Raw genomic sequence first — 27,663 nt, forward strand, 5'->3', positions numbered from 1 at the left:
GTTACATAAGAGCTAAGGTCAAAGTGTCACTGCCGTTGTCAAGGGAGACATAGAACAGAGGGGCTTTGGAGGAGATGTGCACAGGGGGAGAGAGAGAGAGGAAAACAGCACACACACACACACACACACACACAATGGTGAAGAGGGAAAATGTGCAGAAAAAGGCTAAGATAGTAAAGGTTTGAACATGTTTGCACGGGTAAAATCATCAGGATGTTAGAATATATTTCATTCGGGCCGTGACGAAGCAGAAGAGGAAGTGTGTTCATAAAAAAAGAGACATGCATTTGCGTATGAAAAGCACGGAAGAGGCAGGGGAAAAGGGTTTAGAGAGGAATAAACAAAGAATGTGAACGCCTGTGTGTTTCTGCATGGGTGAATGTGTGTGTGTGTGTGTGTGTGCGTGTGAGAAACAGAAAAAGAATCCGTGACTGTAGGTGCTCTGTGTTCGGCTGCTCCACTAACCTCGTTTGAGTAATCTCTGCCTTCGTGCTGTTTCATAACACTGCTGCCAGAACATTGCATCATAAAGCCGCCCGCTACAGCAACACCACCCCCACCCCACCCTCCACAGTACCCACACAACTCCTCACGGGCACCACATTTACATCAGAATCTGATCCGTTATACACAAACACTTAAGCAGGAAAGACGAGCTGCAAATTTGTTTATAAAAGAGTAAAAACTGTTCAAAAAGTGATGATTCACAGCAGCAGGAAATAGAAGATTTGCAGCAGCAGATTACAGACGCAGATTACGAAGAGGTTACATAAATGAGATGCAAATAATTCAGCAGGATTGTGTGATGTGTCCTTGCATGTCCATTTGAGAAATGTGAACACGAAACAGGAACCAGACTGCTGAGATCAAACTCTGTGACATGCTACTGAGCCATCATTGGGAGAGCAGACAGGAACATTTTCTTATGATCCTTTACCAAGAAACACCACAGAGGAGCAAAGTCCATTCAAATAGAGTGATTAAATAATTTACAGGTGCACAAAGTCACTGCAGCAACTCCAGATTGCATAACCATGGCCACTGAATTTAAAATCATTTCTCTATTCTCATTTTCTGTTGGAAAGAGGTGTTAATTTTTATAGATATGCAGCGATATTAAAGCTACATTGTTTTAGCAAACGCAGTCTTTGGAGAAATAATGTCAACTGTGCTTAATATTTTGAGGCGTTAAGAGATTATAATCAGGCTGAAGCTAAACTAAAAATTCTTTATTATATCAATCTACCTCTTATTAATTATTCGGACGATAAAATGTAAGTGAAAGTTGAGAAAAATGCTGACGCACAAGCCAAAGTATGCAGTACAGTACACATTTTGTTAACTATAAAAGTATAAAGAAGTCCTCAAAATTCTGCTGCTTTTTCTGCAAGATTTCTCCAACACAGTCACATTTCAGGCTTTCTTTTTTTGGAGGCCAAATGTTTACCTAAAGTGATCCGGGTAAACACTATTAAGACAAATACACTAAAAACTCTGTGAATAATGCGTAAGCTTTCTGGTAAACAAAAAGAAGAACCTGTTTGATGGCCTCTTGCTGCTTGTTTCTAACTTCAACATCACCTGATTTGACAGATATGAATCTAGCACTATTAAAGCTAGCATTCTGCACTGTTACAGTAACTGGTGCTATTATATAAAGTTTAAAGGGAAATGGAGAGAAAAGCAAACATAAATGTTTGTTAAAGCAGAACTGATTTGATTTAATTCTCTTCCTATAATCCCTTGGCGCTGATCAGCTTTATTCCTCACTACAGTGCCGAGCGTTAAAGCTCAAGCGCTAGTCAATCATTTGCTCAGCCACCTTAAACTCGCTCCCGACTGCGCGCTCCCGCGAGAGCTGAGAGAGGAGCTGTCGGCAGTGAGATCATGGGAGAGTCCACGCTGGGAGAAAGTAGGTTAGCAGGGTAGACTGAGAGGAAAGCAAAGCGGAGAGTCAGAGCGCAGAGGGGGGGTGCTGAACACCAGTCGTCAAACCGTGTGGGACTATTCTGTCAGAAAAGTTCAGCCAAATCTTCTCGCCGAGACGGTTACGATGCAATCCAAAGCGACTTTCTTTACTCTTTTATTTCGCTCGGACCTGACAGAGCGATAGAGGAGTTTCGGGTAGTTTTTTTTTCTTCTTTTTATCAATCGAGTGCTGTCTGCAGCCGGGTACGAAGTTAATATTTACAGAGCCAGATCTCTCTGGGTCCTGCGTTTTTATCCTGCTCTTTCCTGTCACCTACATTTACCACATGTAGCCGAGTTTTAATCGTCTAAACCAGCAAAAAGAAAACGTCAAAAATGAGAGGTAAGTGTATTTTTATGTCACGGTTAATCTGTGCATGTTTTGTTGAACTTGGTATGGATCACAGTGAGGTTTTGTGCGGGCTGGAGCCGCCACATGTGTGCGCACAGGGACTTGAGAGAGCGCCTGTTTTCCTCCCTGTGCGCATTAATCCCTCATGACTGGATTATGGCTGCACAGAGCCCCAGGCTGCATGCTCCACACTGAAGTTCAGCATGCAATGTTAAAAGAGCTGCAGGCGTGTTGTTCAGTGATTAAAATTTACTCAGCCGGATAAATTCAGCTGTTTTTTTAAATGATCTCTCAGGTCTGTTTATGGTGAAAGAAGCTCTAGATTTTAGTTGCGCATACGCGTAAATTTCCTGTCTGATTCATGTCGTTGCAAAATGTGTCTTGTTCTTGATGAAATATGAGTCACTTCTCACCTGGGAGTCCTTCTGTAAATTTTGTCTGGGGATCCATGTTAAGAGTTATGCAATAGGGGAGGGGAGGGGCATGAGAGGAGGTTGTTGTTAACCAAAAGTAGGATTATGTAATCAAGATGTTATTCGAGTCTATCAGGTTTCTAATGAGGTGAATCCAGAATTTAAACAGTAAACATTTGGAAATAAGAGCTTTAAAGTATATAACATTTATCTATTTAGTAATTTTTACTGATATATTTCATTAAAGTCTTTTTTTTTTTTTAAACAAAAAACCTTAAAATGTTCGCAAACTTTTTTCTTTTTCAACCATTATCTATAAAAGATGAAAATCTCGGCAGTGTGTGTGTAGTTGTGACGTTGTTGTGATGTGATAGCGGTGCCAGCATGGCCGACAATGTGAGTGTGTGGAGGGAGAGGGATCTGGCTGTTCCACTGACCTAGTTATGTCACCAAACATTATACAGCAGCATACGCAGCGGAGGGAGGAGGAGCGGCTCTGGGAAGCGCCGTGCCGCCGGACGTGCAGCACCATGTGCGGTTTCATGCGCGCTCCGTGGCACAGGCTGAACTTGAACTTGGGCAGAGGGACAAAAGATAATTATTAACTAAGAAGCTTGCGTACATTCAGCCTGAATAGAGAATGATTACAATTAGAGTACTTAAAATGGGCCACAGATATATTCTTTTCAACATGTGGGTGATATTTATTTATATTTCCTGTTGTGCACACATTACATAACCTCTCTGAATTTGAGTGATACTCGCTGTCATGCAGCAGTTTTTGGTTGCAAACAAACACAATCACAAGCAATACTTGAAATCATCCTTGCCTTATTATTTTACTATTGTTGCATAATTATTTCGAGTTGCATTTCTGTTTTTTTTTTCACTCTGAGCATTCTCGAACGTTACAGTCTTTTGTTGTGCAGGACCACAGATAAGCTGCAAGGAGTTCTGCTTTTTTTTCAGCAGGGGAGGAAAGAGATGAATTTTTGAACTAAAAAGGGGGAGAGGGAAGGAGAGAGGAGGAAGCAGAGGGGGCCTCTAGGGGAGGGAGGTTCCATTTCTGGCAGGATGTCCAAATGTAAACAAACCTCGGCCTATTCTGCTCTCTCTCTCACTGTGCTCAAAATGTAGGTTACTCACTCAACCTGTCATGTCCTCACTGGAAAAGGCACGTCAGCTATTTTATCCTGGTTCGAACACACATTTGTAATCATTATCAATGAGGTCCAAATTGTTGAGTAATTCCAGCAGCTTTAGCACGCTGACAGACTTATAGAGGCCCAGTTTTAAAGTGTGGACCTCTGACACTTCCTTTGTTTTACTGTACAGGATAGAAGTGTGCAGTTTGGTATTTATTGGAGACACAGTGAAAGATCATGAGACTCATGTCACACATGGTAGAAGAAGGGCCCTGGAATTCTTAGCTTTGTTGTAATCCCCCCTCGGTGGGCCTCAGCCTGGCCTCTGCTGGTATTTGCATCTTTTAAAATAGAGCCCCTTGATTTGAATGCATGGGCTGCAAAGAGCAAGGTCGTGTGTTTGCATCCTGAGTGTGTGAGTTAAGCCTCATAGGGTCTGTTTTTCATGCATCATCCTCTGAGGGTAAAAATATAACATGCACCAGTGAGGGCGTGGGTGCCACGAGGCGTCAAGTGCAAATGAGGATGGCGTCTTCGAAGATTGGAGGTGTGAAAACCAACCGGGTTTTGGTTTCATGTGTGAGAATACATCTTCTCTCTGAGGGTTTATATCGGAAAGGCCTTGAGGCTTTGCAAGCTCGGACACAAAACCATTATGAAAACAAACCTCTTCTCTGACATGGTTTCAAAAGAGGAAGCAGGTGACAAGGACAAGCGCAGTGGATTGTTGTGATACGTCTCTGCTGTACTGTAAGCCTACACCCAGCTGTGAGGCATGACACAACAAGAGCCTCAGCAGAGGTAATATGCATAGAGCTCAAACTCAAGGCCCCACACCTCCTACCGAGTGGGTTTTCTCCTCCTGTCAGTCATTCGTACAGCGAGGTAATGAAAAAGAAACACAAAGATTGCCAGTGTTGTGTCAATGTATTGCTCGGGGGCATTTGGCAGCCTGATCATTATTTTGACTTGCATAATAAGGTAAACACGAACAACCTGTACTTATATAAAAACAGGTTGTCAGATTATAAAACAGATAAGTGCTGTGTGATTACGAGTTCGTGTTTGCACTTATATGGTAGTGAAAACGTGGAAGGTCAAAATTCATCGTTGTCACGCTACTGACACACTAACACACTGACTGCTTCACACAAGCGCCAGGGGGCTCCTGTTGGGACAAATTACAGGCTGTTCGTTCCACATTAGATACCAAGAAAGTCAGTGATTTTCCTCTCCGCCTCCCGCTACACCACCCCTGCTGAATTAGCCTCAAGTACAGATAACACGGTTACACATTTAGCCGTCTGATAAACACTCAAGGGGCCAACGTTGTTTGCGGCAGATCTGTTAAACGCTTCTGTCGCCATTTTATTTTGTGCGCAGGCTTGGGTGTGCCACACAAAGTGGCTTACGTGCTGAACAAACACTCAAACGACATTCTTTGTTTGCGTCAACTGGCCTCATAAGTTCACGTCAGTAATTTGAATTGACTCAGTAACCGTGTCAGTGGGTGAGACATGTAAAGAGCTGCATGCAGGATTCATGTATCATGTTAGCAAAAAGCAGGAGTGGTATTGATCTTCTTGGAATGCTCTCTGGAGAGCTAAAGGTCAGATGCCAGAGACTGCTGCTGTAGCACAGGTCAGCACTGATATTGAGGGTTCAAGATAAATGTTGCTTTAACATCAGTGTCTGCGTTCTTAGACAGTTGAGTATTTCATATCTGGAGAGAAAGTAGATTTTCTCCGTCTCGAATCAGTGGTGTTTTTTTAGACATGAAACTATAATTCAGTTTATCAATTAGAAAATCATTTGGAAACTATAGTTGAGGTCACTTTGAGGGAAAAATATTGAACATACATTTGTTCCAGCTTCTCAGATGCACAAATATGGTGGTTTTCTTCATCTTAAATGGCCGTAAAATAGTATTGCATTAGAGTTATCAATGATTATAACAATTATTAGTGGCATCCTTTATTTCCACTGTTGGTTCCACAAAGTCTTGAAGACCTATAATGTTTCTGTACTTAGTGTTTCTTTGTATGTTCAGTTTAACGGCATTGTTAAATTTCAAGTCACATTTAATTGAGGCGTTGTACAAAGTCTGGGCTGTGCCTACATATCTGCAGAGTGAGAGAAGAGAAGTGAGAAAGCATGTATGTAAGTGTGGTTGTAGCAGCGAGGGTGGGTGGCTGCTGGGCATCTGTGTAATTCTGGCTCTCAGCGCAGGACAAGAATAGAACGGGTTGAAGCAGAGGCTCAATGTCAAAGAGGGGTGGGGGCTGAATAGCTGACATTCAACTTGAGAGTTTGTCTGCCAGGGGTGGGCTGCAGCCAGGTACAGTATGGACTATCGCGGACGGATCAAATGTGGTTTCTTATCAGTAAAAAACAGCAAATTGCATAACAAATTATGGTCAAAGAGAAATAGACTTATGGGAAATCAGTTAGATCTGTTGTGGGTGTAAATCAACCTGATAAGTGCAGTTTTTATAAGCTTTTTATCACTTCATTTTGCTGTTATGTAACGCAGCCAGTTTGTCTGATGCAAGCTATTAGCCTTCAGGGAAATGTTTTTTTTTAATGAGGAAGTCTGAGCATTGTTCAGTTCCACCTTAAAACTGGTCCGCGAGATCCGGGAGCGCGCCTGCCTCCCTCCTCCCTCTCCCCATGCAGTGGGAAAGTGTGTCAGTAGGACAGAGTGTCCACATGGGCTGACAGGCTACAGCGCCCGACTGACAGATGACTCAGCCAATACCGAGGAGGCTGCGAACGGCGCTCAGCCAGTGGGAAAGAGATAGTCTGCGGAGGGCGGGGTGTTGGTGTTGCTAGAGTGAGCGCGGCTGAATGAGTGTTGTGAGGAATGCTCACAGACGAGAGTTATATAACTGCGAGCTAAGGGAGGGGTGGAGGGGGAACCTGAGAGAAAGAGAGGAAGGGAGGGAGGGAGGGAGGAGGCAGAGGGAGATATTTTTCCATTGCATGCCTGCAGCTGCCCTGATCAGTTGGAGTATTTTAGTCAACAGTTTTCGAGAAGAGACAGACGACCGTGCCATTAAAGGGAGGAAAGAAGTGGAAAGTCGTGTTTTCCAGTACCTAAGAGTGCAACAATTCCTCCTCAATCACACAGACTGAGCGGTTTTCCACACAAAGTGGGACAAATGGGATTTCTTGTAAATTAGTCTGAGATTATACAAACACCAAGGCTTAGCAGCAACTACTAAATGATATAGCTGCTGTTGTTTCTGTCCTTGGTGAAGAAAGAAGGAGTCTTTGTGTACGTGTCATATGTTCAGGAGTCATGTGATCCCCTATCTGTTTGTGTACTCTGTTCCCCACATGGGGGCCACATGCAGGGTGCAGAGAAACACAGTTAGTTATCTGCCTTTTACTCTATTTGCTTATTATAGGACAGTTTGTGTTCAGGCTTGTTGCCATCAACAAAGTAATAAGTCATTGATTGTGTCATGTTCTTGCTCCCCCTCTGACCCAGTACATGCTGTGTTTGATCACTTCAAAACTTTGTTCCTAAAATGTGTTAATACTTTCCTATTGATAAATCATTTTCAGTTAATCACATGTTAAGTAAAAGAATGAAATTCAGCAAAGTTCAGAGGTCGTAAAGCTTTAAAAAAAGACACCACAAGGTCTGACCTCAGCATCAGACTCCAAAGAGGACTGGCATGATGTCAAGTCAATCCAAAAGAAGGGAAACAAATAAAGCTCTATTATCACAACTCATTGAAAATTGTTACAAGCGTTGTTGCTGCATTTGGTACCAGCTGCAGGCAGGAGATGGCCTTCTGATAGAGCTCAGAGTACACAGAGTAACAGCAGTTTAACGGTGACAAGATAAAAGCACGGGTGACCTTTTCAAGGCCTGTAGGAGATACAAAGGGGCTAAGGTTTATAGCTGGAGAGAGCACGACAGCACAACAAGGACAAGCACAAGAGGATGAAAAGAGAGGGACAGAAATAGTGTCGCTGGCTTGTGTTAGAGTGATGGAGAGGCTGTCCAGAACTGAAGAACAAGAAGCTCGTATTTAAAGTGGGGGAAAGTCGTGGCAAATTTTCCACTAATAAATGTAGAGATAACTAATAACACCAGAGGAAGCAAGGACGAACAGTTGGCAATAGAGCATTAAAACACTTAAACCATCTTTCACCACTGAAAACAAATATATCAATGATAAGTAAATCATTAAGGCTTGGTCAAAAACTGCTTTTTTACTGACTGACAGTAAAAATACGCCAAATATGGGCTTCTGTGTAAATGCGGGCTGAATCATGTTACTCAAAGTTGTGTTAGTGTTTAGACATGAACTGTTTCTGGCAGCCGTCCATTACCGTCCATGACTCAGTAGTGTCAAATAAGGCAAAGATGGAACTTCTGCACTGTACGAACAGATCACGAGTTCACTTTCTATGAAAATATGAAGCAATGTTCTGTGGAAACATGAGTTTTACTGTTCTGACCTCTGTTCTGTTTTCCTTCCCACAGCTCAAATCGAGGTCATCCCCTGTAAGATCTGCGGGGACAAGTCCTCAGGAATCCACTATGGAGTCATCACCTGCGAAGGCTGCAAGGTGAGGAGGAAACACACAGAGGGCAAACCAGGTTACCAAAGTTAAACTTCAACCAGGCTGTTCCAGATGTTCATGGCATTAACAATGTTTGTATGTCTGCACGTGTGTGTGTGTAGGGTTTCTTCCGCCGCAGCCAGCAGAACAATGCCATGTACTCATGTTCCCGTCAGAGGAACTGCCTGATCGACCGAACCAACCGTAACCGCTGCCAGCACTGCCGCCTACAGAAGTGTCTGGCTTTGGGCATGAGCAGAGACGGTAAACACACACACACAAAGAACGCACTGTGTCCTTTAAACATCCTTCCTTTAACCATGACATTCAGCGTGAACTTGTACAAATGTATTTACAGTTCCTTGTAAGACATATGAGAGTTTTATTGTCTGTTTTTCTACTATAAAGATGTATTTTTTTTGTCTGCAGCGGTCAAATTTGGTCGTATGTCCAAGAAGCAGCGCGACAGCCTCTACGCTGAGGTGCAAAAACACCAGAAGTCCCAGGAGTGTGCGGGCTCCGGAGGCGGGGGACAGACCACTCTGTCCTTACCCAAAGATGATGGTGTCTGTAGCGGAAGCGGGGAGGACGGCGAAGAGGGTCTGAGCCGGTCCTACAGCAGCGGGGGCTCCAGCTCAACACTCAGCGATCTGGATGACATCGCAGCGCTGCCTGACCTGTTCGACCTGCCGCTGACCCCCGAGGAGGCCAGCGAGTACTGCAGCCTGGAGCTGCTGGGCGGAGGAGCCAGCACAGGGAACACCTCCAACTCATCGTCCGCTTCTTCTTCTTCCTCATCCTTGTCCAATCAGAATTCCCCGCAGCAGACAATGGATGGAGGGGACGGCAACGGGCTCCAGCTCCTGCATACACACTCTCACTCACATCCGCTGCTGGGACACACACATGCACTGCTGGACCTGCCTGACGACTGCTCGATAACAGACCTTGGTGAGTGCTGACAATGATAAAAAAACAAATGGTTTATCTGTTGGTGTGTTCAATACATCATACATACATCATACTCAAGGACAAATCTTATAAACAGGTTTGCAGGTTAAATTGCAGATAGAAGAGAAAAACAGGACAAATGAGCAAAACAAGCAGGAGACAAGCAACATGTAACAAACACCACACATACAGCCGTACAAGCTCAATAACAGGGACAGATAACAGGAGGATGTTGTGGTGGTATTTATAGAAGTACGCTAGCAAAGGCAATTTCACAGAGACGTCTCAAGAGACCTTGAGGAAGAATAAATCAGATTTTTATTTTACATCTTGATGGTTGTTGGCATCAACAGACCGCAGGGAGGCTTTGAATGAGGCTCCTGGGACTTTTTAAGGAAGCAATTAGTAAATATTGTGACTGCTGGATATTATTAGTGCAGGAGGTGGAAAAGATCCGAAGAACAGCCACGGAGATAAGACGATTAGATGAGCCATTAGCACTCGATCTTGTGGCAAAGCATCTAGTTATTCAAGGTCACACCGCCTCGAGATGTGAATACGTAAACAATAGTACCACTGCTACACTCGGCTGCGCTCGCTCTGTCTCTTCAAAGCTGCTACAATCACAAACGACCTGAATGAAACACTGATGTTTTTGTGTATATGCCTCTTTTCTTCTTCTACAGAGCGCATCACTCAGAGTATTGTCAAGTCTCACTTGGAGACGTGTCAGTACAGCGCAGAAGACATGAAGAGATTCACCTGGGCACAATACGCACCTGAGGAAACACGGGGTTTTCAAAATAAGGTACATAATGCACACTTTAAAACCGTCACACATTTAAAGCTCTGAAATGTATCAACATTAAATCAGAATAACAGCTCATTATGGGTGTGATGTACTCGTAATACTAACGTGTCTTTCTTTGTGTCGCGTCTTCAGTCAGCTGAGTGGATGTGGCAGCAGTGTGCTCACCACATCACCAACGCCATTCAGTATGTGGTGGAGTTTGCCAAACGCATCGCTGGCTTCATGGACCTGTGCCAGAACGATCAGATTATATTGCTGAAAGCAGGTCAGTGCACAGCCTGAAAATGTTCACATTTCATAATGATTCATTCTGGATGTGCTGTTAAATCCTTACAAAGTAAACTGAGTCTGAAACTTGCTAACTTTAGTTCCTTCCTGTTTTTTTTGTCTCCAACCTTCTACCTTCACCTTATTAATTATCATTTGTGTGAATGAATTACACACACCTGGTTTTAACCTTGGGGAAACACCATTCTGGAAACAAAATTTTAAATTATGTTATTTATGTTCAACACATATATTAATATAATGTATGACATAAAATGCATATATTTGACAATTTATTTACTCTCTGTAAATCTTTTGAACTCTTTAAAAAAATGTTGGATATCATTATGATTTTCTAAATGGTTCAAAACTGTCTTACATATGCTGCCCAACAATCTGGGTCAAAATTATTTACATTTTGTTGTGTTGTTTTGTGCATGTTGGAGTATCTTGGCCCCTCTCTATCCCTTCCTCTTCTTTCTCCATCTCTCCATCTCTCCATTTCTTTGGCTCTATCTGTGGCTCCCATTTCAGGTTGTCTGGAAGTCCTGCTGATACGTATGTGCCGAGCGTTCAACATCAACAACAGCACCATTTTCTTTAATGGGAAGTTTGCCCCGGCTCACTTCTTCAAAGCACTCGGTGAGTCACACATTAAAGCTTCTTACGTTTCATGCTTGTGACGTAAGTCAGAAAATGTTCTGGTTTCTTCACTGGCACTGAGCGAAAATGAATGCTTATAAAATGCCTCCGCACCCACTGTTATTAACCGGTATCAGAGAAACCGCTGCACTTAATAAGATTATTCATTATTCATAATGGCCCGACGGTGTTCATTGTTCTGAAAATGACTGTAAGAAAGTAATTTGTGATTCAATCTTGCAGTTCTTTTAAACCAGAACCTGCTTTACAGAGAAATGATTGAAAGCCTGTAGCTGGATGTTGCTTTCCAATTTCTGAATTACCATCTTGCCTCTTTAGTACCACCAGAACAATGCAACCCTAATGGAAATTGTGAACACAAACACCATCTAACACAGCAGTCAAGTCATTCAAGGGAAAATTACCAAAGTTTGAAATGAAATATGAACTCAGTAAATACAACAGAACTTCCCTGTAAATTGATTTTTTAAAACACTTGGATCCTATCCTATCGCAGGCTATAAGTCGAACAAAGCAGGACTGCTAAAGTCTTCCAGCTATTATTTCTGACTATAACTGTATGTGTTACTTGTGTTTACGCAGGTTGTGACGACCTGGTCAGTGCTGTGTTTGACCTGGGGAAAGGACTCTGCCGTCTCCAGCTGTCTGATGAAGAGATGGCTCTGTTTAGTGCCGCCGTCCTTCTGTCTCCTGGTGATTATCTTTACTTCCCCCTTTGACATTCACACAGACAAACATGAACACAAACATGCACAAGAAGAAGTGGATGATTTACTGAAAAGCTGAAGTAGTTTATTCACTAGTGTTTTGTCCTTAGTGTAGAACGCAACACTGATACTCATAGGCAACTGTCCATATCCAACATAGACAATTGACATTATACATTTTTGTGATAGGTGTCTCAAACATACAGGGTTTCAACTGATATTGCAACTTATTTTCCTATAGATTATCATTGTAAAAATGGTAATTTTCCTCCTTGTTTATGTATATAATCAATATTTAAAATTGTGAGTAGATTGATGTGCATGATGTCATCGCTAAATTGATGCTCAACATCTTTAAAAGCATGAGCTTGCCACTCAGAATACGGATAAAACACACAGTGTTTGATTTGAATATCTAACTCAGTGTAGACATCATACAGCGTCAAACAGAGCTGACATACAGTAAAGACCGGAAAGTAGAGAAAATATATATATTATTAAAGGTTTAATGTTTTCTTTCCTGTAGACCGACCTTGGCTAACAGAAGTCCAGAAGGTCCAGAAACTCCAGGAGAAAGTCTATCTGGCTCTGCAGCACAGTCTACACAAGAGCGGAGCTTCAGACGAGAAACTGGACAAGGTGAAGACAAGCACATTTCTAAAACGCATACAAGTGTATTCAAATAAAGGTGCACGTACATAAACTTACCTCTGCATATGTTCTGTCCCCACAGATGGTGTCCAAGCTGCCCGTAATGAAGTCTATCTGCAACCTCCACATCGACAAACTGGAGTTTTTCCGTTTGGTCCACCCGGAGACCGCATACAGTTTCCCTCCTCTGTACCGGGAAGTGTTTGGCAGCGAGATGTCTCTGCCCGACTCCACCGACAGCTAGAGAGACAGATAGACAGACCAGAGAGATGGAGATATTTTATTAAGAGGTAGGGAAGCAAAAGGAGAGACAGAGTAGGACAGAGATGTTGAAGCTCAACAACAACCAGCAGTTATGAGACAATCCAGGACTTTAAATACTCCGTCTCCTATGATCCCAAAGTAGTCCTCCACTTTCCCAGCAGGAAAAAGCACCTTACACTACAGACCACACATGCTCATGGTCCTCTGCGTATTGTAGCATTAAATACAAGCAGGGCAGGGCATTGTAGTAATAACACAGCAGCCCACGAAGCACGAGACGGCTCCAAGATCTAACACTTTTGAACATCAGATCCACTGTGGATCACCCAACCATTAATGAATGTACCTCATCGATCAGCACCAGTGCACAAACCAGGAAATACAGTGAATGTACAACCCTGCCACTCTGGGACAGAGTTTTACACAAAGAATAATGTCATGTTCATCAACAGGTCTCACTATTGATACAACTCTCAGTCAATAATTCTCTGTATATTAATAAATCTCAGTATTGACGCTTGCGTATTCAAACAGACAATATCTTTGTACCGACCATCACTTAGGGACCAAGATCATGAGTCATTTTCCCTGATACAAAAATAAAAACGCAGATATGACATGACTCACGGCTCAGGCTGACTTCCGCACTCAGCAGAGAACCAGTCTCACATTTAGACAGTGTTCGGTGCTGCCTCTTTGTAGGCTCTTGTAATGCAATGAGAAACCTCAGTCCCACGCACCCCTTTCCTTGTAAATGCCACTTAGAGACAGGAAAAGATGAAATTATCTTTAATTTATATACACATTTATAAACAAATATTTTAAATAAGAATGTAAATAGATGACTATATAAGTATATGGAGAGTGTTAGTATGTGTGAGTTCAGTTCAGAGAGAACAGTGGAGGGTGAGATGCAGAGAGGAGGGAAGAAAAAAAAGATGGATGTCACGGAAGCAGATTTTTTTTGGACTCAAATCTTTTTCTGGACTATTCCCTCTTTTGACAGTACTCTCAGGTTTCCACGGCAACAACCCCATCTTGCCCATGACGGCAAACCCCAGCTGGGTTATACGCGGACAAGCGATGGGGTGGACACTTGTTGCAGATGCGACGCAGCAGGGGGAGGCAGCGTACCCAAACAAAGGCGAAAATGACATTGCTTTTGTTATTGCATTTAAACTGAGAGATTTCAGTCGGTGCTGCTGCCCGCCCCCCCCCTGCCTAAAGAGACAGGAGGACAAATAGGACACTAAGGAAAAGAGAAGCAAGGCAAAAGATGACTTCATGAACTGTATGATAAACGGGGACGCACAGGGTCTCCCCGCTTGTTTCTAACCATTAATCAGTACCGTAGGTGTAGTATATTTGTCTTTCACTCATAACGTTTCATTTTGGTTAAAGGTTGGGACGACGATGGTCCATAATATGTATCATAAACCCTCCTCGCTGGTTGGAGCATCTGTATTATTTTGTACATTTGCTGTTCCTCCCTCTTTCAGTCCCAAACCCAACACTTATCCAAATACCAAGCACTTATACTTTCCTCTTTCTCACCGGACACTAGTCTAAGGCCGGACAGAGCGACCAGCTGCCCCCTGAGTTGGGCCTCAATGCCAGTAAGACTCAATGGTTTTCAGTCTGTTCTATTTTTTTTGTTTTTATTCCATATCTGTCTCATAAAATCACCCATAACTGTTTACATTAATCATTTACATAAACAACACACTTCCTGCAGGTCGTTCTAGCATTAGGATGGTGGTAATAATGTCTTACTTGGGGTGCTGTGAAGTTCTTGAGCAGAGTCTGTGGACCTGCCGCTTGCCGCTCAGGGAGCTAGCTGTGATCTCTTCTTGTCCCTTTATTACCAGTGTCGTCTTTTAGCCTTGTGCTCCTCACACCTTTGCACCTAAGATGAGACCCATAACCATAATCACTGTGGACGTAAGTTCTATTTTTGTGAATGTTACTCACAAAGTGTCAAAGCCCTTCCCGTTTGTCCTAATATTGTAACATTCAATTTTTTCAAGACATAGGAGTTTAAAAAACATAAATAAATCAGTTAGAGTTAAAGACGAATTTCATTATTGGGGTTTAATGTTTCTTTTGCTGTGATTTACATTTATTTGTCGGTCTTTTATCCACCTTTTTCTTTACGTGTCTCCACTTTTGTCTTGTAAAGTCAGTGATCTATTTTTTTTTTAATTGAAGAAAGATTAGGAAAAGTACAAACGAAAAAGAGTAGTTTGTTTCCCTTCTCTTTCCCTGTATGACAAAATGTACAAGAGGTATATTACTAGTCCAAGAGTAACTGAGTCACACGGCGCGATATATATTGTTGTCCAATGGGATACATTATATGTGGTTTTAAGAATGTAATAAATGGTTTCCTTTTCTTTTAAAATGTTTCGTGTGTCTTTATTTGAACTAAAATGTTGATATGCTTGTATAATAGGTCTTTTTATGTTGTTGACTAATCAGATGTCTTATCACAATCAGTCTCTTAAATCACTGATCTGATATCCATTTCCTGCAAATGCAATTGCCATGAACTTCCAGTTATCACTCACGAGACTAGCATTTTTGCTGTCTGTATACTGTAAATTCCCTGCATATAATTAACATATGTCACAAGCAGCCTTGTCTGATAAAAAATAATATATACAATATTTGTTTTTGTTTTTTAATCAGTCAAAAACATCTCTAACCATTTGTCTCCATTATATATGATTAATCATATATTATAGGCTAGACTACTGTAATGCACTTTACATGGGGATCAGTGGATCCTCCATCGCACGTCTTCAACTGGTACAGAACGCAGCTGCACGTCTTTTAACTGGCACAAGGAAGTTTGAGCACATTTCACCGATTTAAGCTTCACTCCACTGGCTACCCGTCCATTTTAGAATTCATTTTAAAATTATTTTATTTGCTTTTAAATGTCTAAATGGTCTTGCCCCATTGTACCTCTCTGAGCTTCTCCACCCCTACACACCCAGCTGATCTCTCAGGTCAGCTGACCAGCTGCTCCTGAGGGTTCCCACAGATATATTATCTGAGGTGAACAGTCTAGTAATTTATTATCTTTTATGTTCTTTTATTTTTAGTATTCTGACTTTTTATTATGTTTTATTGTATTTATTTTACTGTACAGCACTTTGGAAACCTTTGCGTTTATTTAAAATTGTGCTTTATTATTGGATTGGATTGGATAGGCTATATCTTTAACCAAGATCTACTAAAAGGCTTTTTCTGGTGCTCTTGACCATCTCTCAAGTCTTCCTCAGACGGAGGACCTTGAGTTTATAACTCTGACATTTTAAGAACCAAATAATTGTTAGAGAAAACAAAGGACAAATGAATAAGTCCCACCTAAACTTAATTAACCAAGAGTGTTTTTATATACAGTGAGGGAAATAATTATTTGATCCCTTGCCGATTTTGTAAGTTTGCCCACTGACAAAGAAATGAACAGTCTCTAATTTTAATGGTAGCTTTATTTTAACAGTGAGAGACAGAATATTAAAAAAAAATCCATAAAATCACATTATATAAAAGTTATAAATTGATTTGCATTTGACTGAGTGAAATAAGTATTTGTTCCCCTACTAACCAGCAAGTATATAAACGTATATATACATTTCTATAAGAGAATATAATATTTATCAAATAATATTCTGTCAATATTCTGCCAAAAGTAGGCAGCAGCAATAAACAATATATTATAATGTGTGTTAGTGTGTGTGTGTGTGTGTGTGTGTGTGTGTGTGTGTGCGCGCGCGTGTTTGACCCACTTTATCCACCAGGATGAAGCCTCCTCCCACATGAAGCTGGAGCCAGGAAATTGTGGTTGCCTAGCAAGTTTCACATCTACGGTGCAAAGTTTGAAGACGTGTTGCTCGGCCGCTGTAAACTTTAAAACTTACAGCAACTACATTAAAGCACATTTTCCCATCGAGGTCCAGGTGGCAACACTAACGGTGCAAAATGTCGGTCGCAGGATTGAGGAAGCAATTTTACAAAGCAAGCCAGGTAAACGCGCAACTTTTTTAAACGTTAGCCTTTAGCTTAGCTAGGCAACTTAGCTAACACTGTCGTCGCTACTTTTACCGAGTTTGTTTCAAAGTAGCTGGTTAAAGTGACAGGGGTAACGGTAAAGCATGTTTTGTTCGTTCAATATTTACTATATTTTGGGATTCAACTTGTCAAAACGTATAAGACTACCTAGCTAAGTTATTAAAACTCATCAATTGTCAAATATTTGCTCACAGGTAACGTCAACGTTAGCTTATAACGTCAAATTAGCTTACGCTAATCTAAAGGGTAAGCAAGTTATCGTTAACCTAACTAACGATAACATTAAACTTGCCTAAAATAGCGTCTGCTTCAGTTGAAGGTTTTTGTGCTAACGTCTTATATCAATACACTCACTTTGCCTCATGTGTAATAAGTTAGTCGTCGGCAGGCTCACAGTCTTAAAGTTTCTGCCAAGTTTTGTCCAGCTTGGTGCCTAGGTGGTGTCCCTGAATGTTTACTAATTTAGCATTAAAGGGAAAGATCAACTTTTTTTGTTTTTTTTTGGCCGAAAATTAAGACTGAAACGGAAGTGGGGCTTTGGAAGTTTCGGTTTTGATGGAGATACTGTATATAGATACAGCTTGTGTTTGGTGTCGTCGTGTTTTGTTGGTATGTAAACAGCAGGTAAATTCATCACTCAAGTGCTCTACCCTTTGAGCTACAGTGAGGGTAGTGTTTATCTCAAACGTGTTAGATTACCAAAAATAGTATCTATTAACAATTTGACCATATGTTTTACAGCACATAATGCATCATCTTACAGCACATTAATTTCCCCAAATTTATAGGGACATATTTAATGTGTTTTTTTGACAGGTTTTTTTAATCTTTCATGTTATTATTTAGAATGGTCATGAATAACAATTTAATTATTCATTATTTATTATGAGTGTCAATCAGGCACTGAGATAATATACACACATTTAAACATTCAAACTTTTGTTTTCAGTTTCATTATACTGTTACCATTGGGAACATTTGGTTTTTGAATATTGGCACTTTCTTTTTACACTGTTAGTATGACAGACATAGCCTCTAAATCCCAAGTTAACACCTGATCCATCTGACACCAGATGGGTCCTGACGCTTAGAGAATAAAGTCAAATATTTAAACAAATAGAAGAGACTTAATGCCATGTCACTTAATTATCTAACTGCCAGGCTGTGCACACACATCCACAGTTGTCTGTGCATCAATATCACAGTCCAGTTGGTTGTTGCTCTAGAAAGTCTTGGAGTTTATTCAGGCAGGCTCGTCTTGTCATTCCGAAAATCTAATAGCCCTTAGTCCTCTGAGACAAGAAATAGAACATTTGGCTCTTGAGGCAGTTTAAAGTTAAACTCACCACTACTAACATGAAGCTCATCAAGACATGGCAACAAAATATGTGGCACATGTTTTGACAACACCTGAGATTCAACAGGTCCTTACTTTGGCCTAACATAATCGTGATATGCAAATGACTGCTCCTTCCTCAGTGGGAGTGTCATGGAATCCTAATAATGTGAATACTCTGCCTAAACCAGCTTCCAGTTAGAGACCAATTTAGTCAGTATGTTGACAGTAATAATAACAAACTATGAGTAATGGTACTAGCCAACTCCCTCCTCAAAAACCCTCAACCATTGGGACTTAAAGTATGTTAACATAAAGGTCATAGACTTAACATCTGGCCCTGTATGAGAACATGCCTTGCCAAGAACCGTTGTACCTTGCTAATCAGGCCATGAAAAAGAAGGAACAGGGTGGAGGGGTATAATCAGTATTGTAAGTTACCTAACAAGGTCCACGTCATCACGTCATAAAAATAAACTTGATTCAATCAATGATTGAACGGAGTAAATATCAGCTAAGTCACTAAGCAAACAAACAAAGCTGATATTGTGCACATTGAGTTTATCATTGTGGATCTGCTGTTTTATTTTAGTCCACATTGGCTCATGTATCTTGCTTTTATTATTGAACAACAAGTCTCAATCCACATGCTATTCATTTTGTCTGTTTGGTGGAATAATTGTGTCTGTTAATATTTCAAAGAGTACAACCAAGACCCACTCTGTTTGGGTATCATGTATCATGTATCATGTATCATGGCCCTTGATATCTAATATTGATTTGACTTGAAAGAAAGGGAATACACCCCAACTTCACTTCCACAGCAACTGAATACTGAATCAAATTAACTTGTGAATATATCTTAATTTGACTTGAACAATTTTAAGTAACAATATGTATACAGAATTTAAAAAATAACATCATAACTAAAACCCAAGTTTTCCTAGATAAATCGCATATATTATTCTGACCAGTATGAGCTTGTATTAAAAAAATGAAGGAAAAAAACACAATTATTAAGGCAGATGGGATGCTGAAAATGGGTTTGGGTTTGATTTTCACACATCTAGCTACAGCTTCACAGCTGGAAGCATGTGATTCATTTCTTGTGATTAAAATGGTATCTATTAGACTGAATTATATCCCAAGAACTGCAAAGCTTTAACTTTTCAGAGACACTAAGTTCCATCCAACATAACTTTGCCAGACCTGTGCACCGTAAGAGCTGGATGATTGATTGATCCATGTGGTTGTACAGTCTATGTGCAGAGTGGTTATGACAGCTGCACCGAGTTAAACCAAATGACCAAACACACAATGAGTCTCTGTTTGGCATACCAGCCAACTGCACAGGGTTTTAGAGGTTGTTGCTCAGGATGAGGACTGGAGAATGTCTGTGCCATGTGTGAGTGAGGAGGATTTGAAGAAGGGAGGGAGACAAAAGATGAAGTGAGCATGTGTGTTTAGTAAAAGTATCCATGGAGGTGGCTGTGGAATAGGAAACTGCAGTGTGTGTGCTGACCTGACGGAAACAAGGAAAGCTCTCAGTAGAGAGGAAAGGCCAGTGTTCAAAACCAAATCTATCCTCGTATGATGGAAAACATGGGCATGTCTTGAATTTGAGAAGTGTGTTAACCAAGCCAGGAAAAAGGAAAAAGTCGGAAGATGTTTCATATCCAGTAATGTTTGGAAACAATAAGTGTGGTTTTGAATGTCTGGTTCAACCTCTTTTGACAACAGAATCTCACCCTCTAATCCCCTATTAGCTTCAGAGATTTTGTTCTGTAGTTGACGTCTCTCTGGAAGTGCATGCATGGATAGTTAAGAAAACTATCCACAGTATTAATAGGTACACATTAGTATCAACATTAGCACTCCTATTTTGTTTTTTGACCATGTCTTGGTTGTAAATGTGGTCGGGCAGAATCATGAGACACCAGTAAATACCCTCCAATTGTTCTGTTTACAGATGGTGAGTGAGAAGGTGGGAGGCGCAGAGGGAACCAAACTGGATGAAGACTTCAAGGACCTTGAAAGGGTAACATTCTTTAAACACAATAACAATATGTTTTACTGAAAATCAAATGATGTTACCAGAGTTTTCGCTGAAGACTTTCAAAAGGAGAATAACTCGGCATATGCTCACAGCTATCGATGATTGTTTCTGTCCCACCAGAGAGCCGATGTTACCAGCAGAGCCGTTGTGGAAGTCATAAATAAAACATCAGAGTACCTCCAGCCCAACCCAGCAACGAGAGCTAAGCTTTCCATGCTCAACACAGTGTCCAAAATCCGCGGGCAGGTGAAGAGTCCGGGCTACCCCCAGCCTGAAGGCCTCCTGGGGGAGTGCATGACTAAGTATGGACGGGATATGGGCGACGACACCAACTTTGGTAAGACCACTTTAGGTATTTTAGGATGAGACAAAGGGTTGTACAGAGATTGACATGTTTTGAGACCATACCGTTTTTTAATGTGTTAACTTACTTATTGTTAATTTTTTTATGTCCCTTGTATGAAAGCCATTGCTTAATTTTTAAATGCCTTGAAATATTCCACACTCCCTTATGCTGGTATTTTTCATGTCTGTTTGTGTACGTGTGCACTGCAGGTGGGGCGCTAGTTGACATTGGGGACTCAATGAAGAGGTTGGCAGAGGTCAAGGACTCTCTGGATATTGATGTGAAGCAGAACTTTATTGACCCACTGCAGGCAGTCGCTGAGAAGGATGTCAAAGACATTCAGGTAAAATCAAAGAGATAGTATGCTTCTGCACGTACAGGCCAGACCTTGACTAATGAGCTCCACAGTGTATCAGCTCCAATAGTATTAAACACATCATGCATCAGAGTGGATCTACATGCAAATTTCTCTACTACAATACCGAAACTATCATGAACCATTACTGAAAATAAATATAACGGCGTCTGTGAAAACCTCCTACCCCATCTATTTCCCCCCTCAGCACCACCTGAAGAAGCTGGAGGGCCGCCGTCTGGACTACGACTATAAAAAGAAGCGCCAAGGTAAAATCCCAGATGAAGAGTTGAGGCAGGCCCTGGAGAAGTTCCACGAGTCCAAAGACATGGCAGAATGCTCCATGCACAACCTGTTGGAAACAGATGTGAGTAGGCTGTAGACTAAACTTGATTCACTTTGGATTGCAGATGGCACATTGAAACCTGCTGGACCTGTTGTGTTAGTAAAACTTAATAAAAATATGTCCATTTCCGACAGAGATTCAGCCAACCTTGCCTGAGCACTGGAGATTTACATTTTAATTTTAAGATGTTTGAAAGGGCAGAAAGAGGCACGATTTGGCATGGTAGCCAATCAGAACTTCTATATAATAAATCTGATTTTTATTTAATTTGTACAATGTTGTAGTTGATGAAAACAGCATTTTCGGGCTCTTTTTAAGACTCTATAATGGTCATGTTATACCCCTTTCCCACCAAATTAGCGCGATGACGCGGGTTCTTCAGACACAGGTTTTGTGTTCCCATCATTGCCGATCGAAGCCGAGGCGATAATTACCCTGGTCTACTGCAGTCATTTGACCCGGGTCTGAATGCCGATTGTAACCTTTCCCACTAAGCATAAAAGCCGTGTGTTAGCCAGGAGTTATATGACCAGTGGCAAAGGGGCTTTATATAAATTACTCCTTTATAACAACACATTACATTTACATTTAGTTCTGACTTATTGGTGGTAATATTGAATTAACTAACTGGAGAAACTATAGGGGTCTACCTTCATCCAGCCATCAGTCCTTCGCACTGAGCTGACTTCAAGACACTTTGTTGCCACGAGGCTTTACAACTTTTCTTGGGGAACCCTCTCTGGGTTTACCTCCCTTTGATTGACAGCTGCTGTTAAGCTTTTGATTGCTCTCAACAAAGCTAGCTTGTGGCTCATGTGGCTTACATAACTGTGGGTTGTGTACCTCGTAATACCTTGATTGTCAAACCTTGAATATGATCAAATGGGATTAATTTTGTTTTTCTATTTAATTCAAATGTTTTTCAATTTTATCACAGTTTAATGTGTACCTTTGCCGGGGACTGTATGAGCATAGAAGTAGCATCTGCGGTAGTGTGAGTGAGATTGTCCTTGTTCTTTTACAAGGTGAAATAGAAACTAGACCGAAAACATGTTGGACGAAATGTACTGTAACTTCAGATTGCTCATCGTTTTTGACCTAACCGAAAAGAGATTTTGCAACAAGCACTTTTTAACCACCATTAAATCTGGCAACCTATCTGTTTTGTTTTTCCCAATAAATCCTCTTGTCAGTTTAGTAGGCGAAATGATGTCGGCTTGTTCTAAGGCAGAACACATTCTTGTATAGAAAATAATCATCCATGATAGGCTTCAAGTAATAAATAAGCCGTCTGATTATATCTGTGCCAACAGAAAGCAATTTAATGGGCGGATGATAGATGGGTAGAGTTCAAACAAGGCAAGTTATATAATGCCGACTGGTTTTCTCTGGGGAGCCAAAATGATTTTGTAGGAGCTGCCAAGACTGTTAGTAAGGATGTGTAAGTCCAGCAGGAAAGATGTTTAATAGAATTATACAATTATGTGTCATCTCAGAGGGGAAGAGAAGAACTATTCTGGCCCTAGATGAACACCATTAAAGCTGCATTGAACATAAAAGCCAAACAAACTTAAAAGGTGTAGAATTCTTGTGAATGTGCCTGTTTAGTAACTGATAATACGTATTCTGGATGCTGTTTCAGCTTCTGAGCTGTGACATGTTCAGTCTTTTAAAGACAGTATGTGTGAGGTGACGCCTTGTTTTTTCCCACTGTGGCTTGCAGCAGTGTGAGCTTGTCAAACCTGTTTTGTTTGGTATTTACCGTTCTCATACCTGCCATCAAGAGACGTTACAGAGCTGAAGTCAATGTGATCAACGATACTGACTGGATTATAAACAAGTGCTTATGATGAGGGACCGGAATGCAAACGATGAACCACTAGAGAATGTTGAGAATGCTGTCTTTGTGTTCTAAAATAGTCTTTGTCTTCATTTGCTCGTAGGTGGAGCAGGTGAGTCAGCTGTCTTCTTTAGTGGAGTCTCTGCTGCAGTACCACAAACAGGCCTCGCAGGTCCTCGAGGAGCTTTCTGACAAACTGAGAGAAAGGTCAGTGCCATGACTATTTGTGGAAGATGGCATTCCTTTTGTATGTTGAGGCTATGTCCTCTGGCTCATGACGAGGAATGATTCAGCAGCACCATTTTTTATTTAACCCATCTGACTACAAGTAATGAGTATCAAGGGGCAGCATCCTTTATATTTCTGGACAACAAAGATCTCGATAATTATGTTTGGTTTGAATACTTATGTCAATTTTACTTTCAAACATCCTGAAATTAAGTGTATTTGTTTTGCCCCTGACATTTTCCTTGTAATTGTAATACCTGCATTCTGACCCACAATTAAATTACATCTTTATGTTTATACTGCCTGTATCTGTATTCTTGCATACCCTAGTTTCCTTTTTTATTCTGATTGATCGCAGGGTAAATGACGCCCAGTCTCGTCCAAGGCGTGAATACACACCCAAGCCCAGACCGGTCTACGACTATGGAGAGGTAGAACAATCTAATGGAGGATACACACCAGCTGCATCGAACCCTCCAGCTTACTCTTCCGGTAAATTTACTCCTCTATATTTTGTGAGACCTGCGTGAGTGTGGGCGCGAAAGGCCTTTTCCCAAGAGGGCTTGTGTGCAAGTTGATCTCATTCTTGAAATTGATGTGTCTTTCCTTCTGCGACATTAAGCAGCCCCTGCCCCTGCACAATATCCTGCTCCATCCTTCCAAAGAACCTCCATCAAGAACAGAGCGCGTGAGTTAGACGGATGAAGTCAACGTGTCACTTAACTCAAAACTAGGGCGTTGAAACTACTTTCACTCTCTCTGTCTGGCAGAGAAGTGTCTGCATGTGAAGTATCCGACTTACTTTGTTGAATGGTGTGCGTTGGGTCCTCTGTGTCCACTCTGTCAGGTTCCCAGAACACGGTGGGGCATGTCAAAGTGTGAATATTACTCTGTTTAATTAAGACTGCAGATATATAGTATGATCAGCAAATCAAGTTCTGTCTCTGTCTATAGAAATCAGTGACTGTGATGTTTTAATCAAACCTTATATGCAGTCATTGTTTTGCTGACTTCTATTTATCTGACAGTCTGTTTACTGACTGAAGCTCCTGAACCTCAAGAAAGATCAGCACATGCCACATGGTTCATTTAAAGAGATAATCCGTAGAAATGTAGAAAGTGTTGAGACCTTAAACTTGGTCATTATGGTTTGAATCAACTCGTTTAGCTTTGTTACATGTCAGAAGACTGATTTGATCTTGAGGTTCAGAAGGATTCTCCCTCACCACACTACTGACAAACTTACAAACATGTCCTGTTTTAAGGATGTTACTTGTATGTTCTTTTCCAAGGAGAGTGGTCTTCTTCAGCTCAAGGGAAATGGTCAAATACATCTTTCACTACATGACTACATTTTTCTTTCTCCCTCCATCTCTCTACTCCTTGTGTCCTCTGTGCAGCTGAGGCATGCTGCAAAGCCCTGTACGACTTTGAGCCAGAGAACGAAGGAGAGCTGGGCTTCCACGAGGGCGACATCATCACCTTGGTCAACCGGATCGATGAGAACTGGTTCGAGGGAAGCCTGCGCGGCAAATCCGGATACTTCCCCAACAATTACGTTGAAGTGGTGGTGGCTCTTCCATAATGCAAACATCCAGGCAAGAGGGGGACAGCAGGATGGAAGAGGGGAATGACAGAGCATTATCAGTTATCTAAAGATATCTTTTCTTTATATTATAAAGGGTAAACATCTCCAGGCAGGGAACTAATTTTTGTATCTAGAAGTAAAGAGCTTTTTTATTGTCAGATTTTTTCCAAATTAATTAAATTTTTCGATACAGTAAGGACTGTTAACACAGCAGGACAATGTTTGGGTGCATTTACAATAACCTGAGTCCTCACGTTTGTTCTCTATGCACCTGTGCACTTTGTACACTACACCTCCATCACCAGGACTGATGAAGAGCTCAGTAGAGAATCAAATGTGTCATAACGTGAGGCAGTATCATCAAACACTAAGAAGTGCAACTACTTTATTGTTCTATTTAAACCTATTTTGAAGAATGGCAATTCTTGTTTTATGAATTGTTCATATTGGTACTGCACACATGCGTGTTTATTTACCGTCTTCTACACTCCCTGTTTTCAGCGTCTTCAGGCGTTGGTACTGTTGTCATAGTGGACAAGATAGAGTCAACATGGAGGACAAGCTGCCTTTTCTCCATGTTTGAGACTATCCTCTACTGCCCCCTGGTGGTACTGCCGATCATTCTTAGCTGTTTGTTTGTAGAGGCACTGTTATGTGGCCTCTATTATCTCTTACTAAATCCATAGTGGGTGGCTTGTCTTATATTCGTGTATTTTTCCTCCAAATATATATAAAAATTAAAAAATAGATAGAGCCAGTCAGCAGGTGACATCAACTGACTGCTGTATTTAATATGTTTGTCATTATACTTCACTGCTGATCATATAGTGAGGCAGTTTTAAAAACATTAGCTGAGTTTATTTGAGACAAAAAGTTGTGTAATAGTTGATTTCTCTTTGTGTTCAGAAATATGCTCAACTTTCTACCCTGTATCACACTAAATGTTTCTGCCGTTATAATTACACTCCTCCAGTGTTTCTCACTACACTCCGCTCTCTTCTCATAGAGCTGATGCCAAAGAGAGGTTGCACATGTTCCCTGACATTTAATGAAACATGCTGTCCACAGCCAATGCTTCAAAATTCTGTTTAACATTTAATAAGATTATATGCCATCGTCTTGTTTCACCTTATATTTACTGCAATTTTAAGGAAGAAAAGCAGACTTTTGTTCCCATTATTGTGCAAACCACACGATGTAACACTATTCACCCCCTGCACAAATATGTCAGCAAAGCCATAAGCGTACCTCCTTCAGTTTCTTATTTTCTCAGGCTCTATTGATACTGCTGGCAGTGTCACTCACAATGTTTGGTGGGCTTTTACCCGACTGTTTGTCGATGAATTTTCAGTCTGTGATTTGTTTTTGTAGCGCTGGGCTAAGCTTGGCGTTTCTACTCGTATCTCTAATTTGGAGCATGGAAATTAATCTGATGTGTATTGGGTGTTTTTGTACCTGCCTCAGTTTTCAGGCTGAAACTGTGCACCAGACCTGACAGAGAAGGCTCCCTCCAAACTATTGTGTTCACAATTTACTTATAATGAGGAAGGCCTTCACACAATAGCTGGTTTCAGTTTCAATTAAGCCTATTACAAGGTGACTGTGAACTGCGAGGGTTTGCTCTGTTCAATAAAATGCCAACTTTCTCCTCTTGTCATGATCCCCTTGTTAGACCGCCCCCCGCCCCACTCATCTCTCCCATCTCTGGTTAAAGTGGGAGCGGAACAGACAGGTCTTTTCAGCTGGGAAGGGCACACAGCAGTGGATTATGCCCTCCCTCCCCCCGCTGGTCTTTATTCACCACCTGCCCCTCTACCCCTGCCCCCTTTCTCATTATCTGCCCCTATCCCAATCCTGTGGTGCCTCTGGAGCTCAGTCTCCTGGTCCAGCCCTGGAATAATCTCCTCATTGTTGTCATAGTATGTGCCCCTTAAATGTTATATCTGCATGCCTGCTATGTTATTCATGTTATGTGTAGAGCCAGGGGCTGTGCTGAGTAATAACTGTGTGGTTCAGGTGTGCGTTTACATGCCTCATTACACTAAATCAAAAGCCCGGAGTTTGAGAGGGATAAGGAGGAGGGGAGGGGGGTTCAGGTGGAGCTATTATGTAGCTTGTATAATATTGATGATAAATGATGTTGTGGAACAAAGGGCAGAGATCAATTTTTGTGTGCTGCTGCTGTCACAGCTGAAATAGTTGTCTGAACACTGCAGCTGACATTGATTACAACACTACGTTCTGTGATGGCTCGTATCGCCTCCGTACCTTTTAGTGTCTCCACTTTGCAATATTGATGAATGAAGTATTATCAGACTCTAAAGCTTTATTTTATTATGCCTGATGTTAAAGGAATTTTCTGTGTTAAAATGTAACTGCTTTGCATGTGTCTTCATTACAGCCTCTTGTGTCTTAAGCAATGCTTTTATTTTTGTAACTGTGACATGGTGGGGAGACCAAAAGTGGGATTATCCTGGATTATCTTTAGGATATGTGGATTACCTCTATACCAAATGTAATCATCTATATATTGAGTATTGTATATTTTTATTACTATGTGAAGGGGAATGGATGCTGTTCTTCAAATAAATATTTAGTAATTTGGTTCTTAGTGTGTCTTTTCAATTACATCCCTATAATTTAATAGAATTGAATGGTAGACTGTATTTAGGCAGAAAATATCATAGAGGTGTTGGATGATCCCTTTTACGTGTAGCC

At 41.2% G+C, this 27,663-nt stretch overlaps 2 protein-coding genes across 4 annotated transcripts; both read left to right on the forward strand.

The window, feature by feature from the left end:
* Positions 1–1,864: 1,864 nt before the first annotated feature.
* LOC138611163 (nuclear receptor ROR-beta-like) lies at positions 1,865–15,174 on the forward strand. Its single transcript, XM_069684137.1, has 10 exons — positions 1,865–2,311; positions 8,380–8,465; positions 8,582–8,723; positions 8,889–9,410; positions 10,097–10,218; positions 10,354–10,486; positions 11,023–11,130; positions 11,734–11,844; positions 12,385–12,497; positions 12,592–15,174. The coding sequence occupies exons 1-10, from the start codon at positions 2,305–2,307 to the stop codon at positions 12,751–12,753; spliced, it is 1,506 nt and encodes a 501-aa protein (XP_069540238.1). The 5' UTR covers positions 1,865–2,304; the 3' UTR covers positions 12,754–15,174.
* Positions 15,175–16,625: 1,451 nt separating this feature from the next.
* LOC138611761 (endophilin-A2-like) lies at positions 16,626–27,549 on the forward strand. 3 transcript variants are annotated; one of them, XM_069684991.1, is made up of 9 exons: positions 16,626–16,805; positions 20,156–20,224; positions 20,363–20,579; positions 20,798–20,931; positions 21,152–21,310; positions 23,233–23,336; positions 23,716–23,849; positions 23,980–24,045; positions 24,758–27,549. In XM_069684991.1, exons 1-9 carry the CDS (start codon positions 16,761–16,763, stop codon positions 24,940–24,942), a joined length of 1,113 nt encoding a protein of 370 aa, XP_069541092.1. In that variant the 5' UTR covers positions 16,626–16,760; the 3' UTR covers positions 24,943–27,549. The 3 variants fall into 3 exon arrangements, with proteins under 3 accessions (XP_069541092.1, XP_069541093.1, XP_069541094.1); XM_069684992.1 differs by having other exon boundaries at positions 23,983–24,045; XM_069684993.1 differs by lacking the exon at positions 23,980–24,045.
* Positions 27,550–27,663: the final 114 nt, after the last annotated feature.

The sequence above is a fragment of the Semicossyphus pulcher genome, unplaced genomic scaffold (assembly GCF_022749685.1).
Source record: "Semicossyphus pulcher isolate SPU_LCO1_2020_fin unplaced genomic scaffold, fSemPul1.0.p SCAF_7, whole genome shotgun sequence".
NCBI lineage: Eukaryota > Metazoa > Chordata > Actinopteri > Labriformes > Labridae > Semicossyphus > Semicossyphus pulcher.